At 34.2% G+C, this 4,258-nt stretch overlaps 2 protein-coding genes across 3 annotated transcripts in view; both read left to right on the forward strand.

Moving 5' to 3' along the window:
* Positions 1-2,113, forward strand: part of LOC107624853 (transcription initiation factor TFIID subunit 7) — a 2,699-nt gene extending 586 nt beyond the window's left edge. Inside the window, exons 2-6 of the mRNA XM_021115392.1 lie at positions 477-495; positions 624-883; positions 1,003-1,122; positions 1,212-1,281; positions 1,668-2,113. Of these exons, the coding sequence (XP_020971051.1) occupies positions 626-883; positions 1,003-1,122; positions 1,212-1,281; positions 1,668-1,828 (609 nt within the window). The 5' untranslated portion in view covers positions 477-495; positions 624-625 and the 3' untranslated portion in view covers positions 1,829-2,113. The remainder of the gene's footprint in view (positions 1-476; positions 496-623; positions 884-1,002; positions 1,123-1,211; positions 1,282-1,667) is intronic.
* Positions 2,242-4,183, forward strand: LOC110268692. 2 transcript variants are annotated; one of them, XM_021115390.1, is made up of 4 exons: positions 2,242-3,054; positions 3,410-3,511; positions 3,626-3,756; positions 3,876-4,183. In XM_021115390.1, the coding sequence occupies exons 1-3, from the start codon at positions 2,872-2,874 to the stop codon at positions 3,749-3,751; spliced, it is 411 nt and encodes a 136-aa protein (XP_020971049.1). In that variant the 5' UTR covers positions 2,242-2,871; the 3' UTR covers positions 3,752-3,756; positions 3,876-4,183. The 2 variants fall into 2 exon arrangements, with proteins under 2 accessions (XP_020971049.1, XP_020971050.1); XM_021115391.1 differs by having other exon boundaries at positions 3,626-3,951.

Below are 4,258 nucleotides of genomic sequence, written 5' to 3' on the forward strand. Positions count from 1 at the left end.
AATTATTGAAATTGGTTCTGAAATTGAGCTTTGATATTGTTGCTTGTTGCTCTGCTATTGTTGGTGGTGTTGTAAGTTTAAATTGTTTGTTTAATTTTACGTTGTTAGTTAAAATTGTTAGGGATATTTTTCAAGATTGTTTGTTATTCCTGGAAATGTTGATGTCTACCAATCGTTGAAATCTTCATTCCTAGACATATTTTTTCATGATTCTCAGGAAAATTAATCCACCTACCAAACATAGTTAAGTACTAGAGAGGAACTCAGTTAAGAAGGAAAAAGAAATAAATTGGAGAATAGTAGGGTTTGGAGGGGATTCATATGTAATTGTACTCATTTTACCGGGACTCGGCCTTCGGCCATTGGTGCATATCCCATAGGCCACTCACATGCCTATTTCCAGTACTATTGTTTTGTTTGAAATTCTTTCTTTCTTAAAATTCACAATTCACATCTTGTTCTTCTTTCTCTTTCAGGTCTCATCATCAGATCCAGGTATGTTTGGTTCTGCCGTAACTCTTCCGTTTTTAGAGTTTCTTCTAAAATCAAATTGAAGACAATTATTTGCATTTACTCAATTGAAATTGAATTGTAGTTTGACCTAATCTAATCCTGTTGTTAAGTTATGGAGGAGCAATTCATACTTAGAGTTCCTCCTAGTATTGCGGAGCGGATAGAGCGTCTTTTAAATGAAGGCAATGATGCTTCTTCATCTTCTGAAGACAAGTCATTAGATCTGTCATTTTCCGAGGATGGTAGAAGTGGCACCTTTGTAATTGGGAATGAACATTTTCCTGCATCTCTGTTGGACCTTCCTTGTGTTGTTGAATCCTACAAAACTTATGATGATAACTCTTTGATTAAGACTGCAGATATTGGGCAGGTCATTTATTCTTTCCATCCTTATTATTCTTCAATGTTGTAATAATTCTTAATAGTTTTACTATTTCTTTATTATATTCATTTGACTAACTGCTTTAGCTTAATGAATCCAATAAACAGATGATTATGGTGAGGGAATCTGGTGACGCAGCTCCTGATGTAATTGAGTACAGACATGGCCTCACCCCTCCCATGAGAGATGCCCGCAAGCGTAGATTTCGCCGAGAACCTGATCTCAATGTATTCTCTCCACTTTTCGCCCATCTATTCTCAAAATATCTCTCTCCCGTAAACATGTATGTGTGATGTTTATCATATTTCTTTTTCAGCCTGAGCTTGTCTCCCGTGTTGAGAAAGATCTTCTCAAAATTATGGCAAGAGGAACAGCTGACAATCTTGATATCCTTACATCTTGTCTTGTTTTGCTCACATAGGACTTTAGAGAACACTTGCAAATTTATTATTCCACTTTAAAATGGATGATGGATGGTTGGTTACTTGCTGTGATCCATGTCATTGCTCAAGCCTTTTGGCCTATTCTTATCACAATTTCTTTGTTATTAACGGGGGTATATATGATTGTTAATTACATCACACAATGAAATCTTGTTTATCACTTTGGAATAAATTGTTACATATTCGGATCAGGTTTGTTTACACAGTCATTATATGCACCATGTTTATTTATCACTGTAAAAATACACTGATTACCAATTCAATTGCCCTCATGTTTGCTGATTTCTGTATATAAAGAAGCTCTAATAATTTCCTTGACTGAGATTCACATGTGGAAGCAGCTGAGCAAGATGAAGGGGATGAGAATGCTCGAGGTGTCAGGAAAAAACCTGCACAAACACCTGCACCTAAAAATGATGTTCCGGAAACACACACAAATGCTGGAGAGCCTGACAGGAGTGACTCTGATGAATCTGATGATTCAGTTTGATCCAAACTATCTGCCAAAGCAAATTTGCATCTGTGTCAACCTTGTATATTTTATTTTTCATGCTATATTTGAACTTCGTCCACCATCTTTCTTATAATCAGATATAAATGGATTTGCCATCCTACATTGTGTATTTCATTTTCTAAATGGGTTGTTGCATTTTATGCTGTATCCTATCAAATTGTATAGTCAGTTAGCAACCTTCCGGGTGTTAATTTTCTCTACATATATGATACTTGATAATAATGGCAATCAGGCTATGCTGTTGCAGCAATTTTTTTTTCCCTTCTTCCAAATCCAACTAATTATAATTTAGTTGATTTTGAAATTATTTTAGAATGAAGTGCACTTAACTCTTTCAAATGCCAGTTCATAGGAGGAAGGTGATCTAAGTTCCTATGAAGGCCATCTTTATGATATCCCTAAGCAATGTATGAAATTTGCAACATTAAACACCCATAGATAACTGAATAATACTACAAGTACAAAACGACTCTAATACCATATATAACAACAACAACAAAACCTTGTTTTATTAGGTGGGGTCGGTTACATGAATCAAACGAAGCAATTGAACTCTAGACTTTAATACCATATCATAAAACAAATTTTCCTTCAAAAGCTTATGTGGCTGGGTAAAGGAACATGAATGATTCTACCTATATCCTTAACATTTTGCTACTATATTTTTATCTTTGCTTACTATTAAAAAAATTGAGCTCACTGGCTTTTTCTACCTTCTGATTTTTCCTTGTTACCGGCTATACACGAGTATCTAGGCTTCACTTATGCTTGTTAGATGGGTAATTTGTGATGAATTGTGTATAGAAATGGTAATTTGACATAATTTGGTAATCTTTTATCATCCTGAGTTGGCATTAGTTCATACCTGGGAAAAAACATATGATTTACAGGCTGAAATTTGGGGAAAAAACATGTAACGGTCATGCATCTGTTTGACAATTGCAAGTGCAGAGAATGGGACCAAATGCAACTGAGTCATCTTTTGTTGTTACAATCTTAACTTTTTAAAACTATTTCCCATGACTAATATATCTTTGACACCAGAAACTTTTTTGAGCAAAGTAAAAGGAAGAAGGGAGTCTTTCAAGCTTGTCTCCGGGATAAGGTCTGCTACACATATGGCATCTCAGAGTGAAGCAGATCTAATTCCGGTCGGATGGACTTTAGAAACCCACATGAAGAAAGATGGTTCCAAGATATTGGTACGTCGAAAAAATATCACCATACTCTCAGGTTTCTTCAGTGAAATGATTAAATTGTAGCAAGCACAATTAAGATAATATGGCAGAGTTGATTCAATTGACTTCATTATGTTTATGCAAACTCTGTGATTGGTTTTCTTTATATGCTAAATCTTTTATTGCATTCTTTTTCAATTGAAAATTTTGTTTTCATTTGATCAGATGGGAATTCACCAAATGAGTAATATTAGTGATCATGATTGAAAGAAAGGAATTGCAGTTTTCTCACTTTTTTGAATGATCTCAGCAACTATTCTTTCATTGATCTATGTATTCAGCAACTCTTTTGACTTTATTTATTCATTGATTTTTGCAGTTCTATTACTGTTCTGCTACAGGGCAGCACTTCGCTACCTATTTCGAACTAATGCGCTATGTGAATTTCGCTCAAACTCATGGCGTTGGCATCTACAATCTAGTAAGTTTGGCCATTGTGAACATTTCTTTCTAGTAACATTTTTTGCTGTAGTTCATAAATTTATGTCCATAATCATGATGATATGATATTTCTTATGTCTTATACTCTTTGCAGGCTGATAAATCAGTTAGAAGGATTGAGAGTCAAGTCAGAGAAAGAAACGTTGCCGGATTCAAGCAGAAAGCTGCTCTGTCACTACCAAGGAAACCTTCATCGAATCTGAATTCGTTAGACTATTGATCAGAGTAAATTTCTTAGCAACTTATAAGGTCATCAACCATATGAAGTGGCTTTTAGAAACAAAGTACATTTAAGATTCACAATGCCATGCAACTAATGATTTGATTCAACATGTTTATCTCAGGATTGGATTCTGAGTGAGAGATAGCTAATCACCTTGCTTGAGTTGGAAATTGATGTTGCAGCGAATTAGAATCTAATAGATGAATTTGATTACCCACAATCTTGTTTTGTTGGCTCAGAAATACAATATTCCTTTCAACTATGTTTTTCAAAATAATAAGAAACAAGCCTTAATAGGATCTTATTGATGGAAATTGATGTTCCCCATGTTTTGTGACTAGACTTTAAAACTAGCATGAATTTTGTTTTGTTGGATGATAACATTCTATGTAAATAGGATCTTATTCTATTATGAAAAAATGGGAAATAATAAACCACATGATTTTATTTTCATAAGGATTAAATGTTGCTGATTTTTTTCCTAAAATAATTGATGTCTTTATA

Source organism: Arachis ipaensis, chromosome B02 (genome assembly GCF_000816755.2).
Source record: "Arachis ipaensis cultivar K30076 chromosome B02, Araip1.1, whole genome shotgun sequence".
Lineage (NCBI taxonomy): Eukaryota > Viridiplantae > Streptophyta > Magnoliopsida > Fabales > Fabaceae > Arachis > Arachis ipaensis.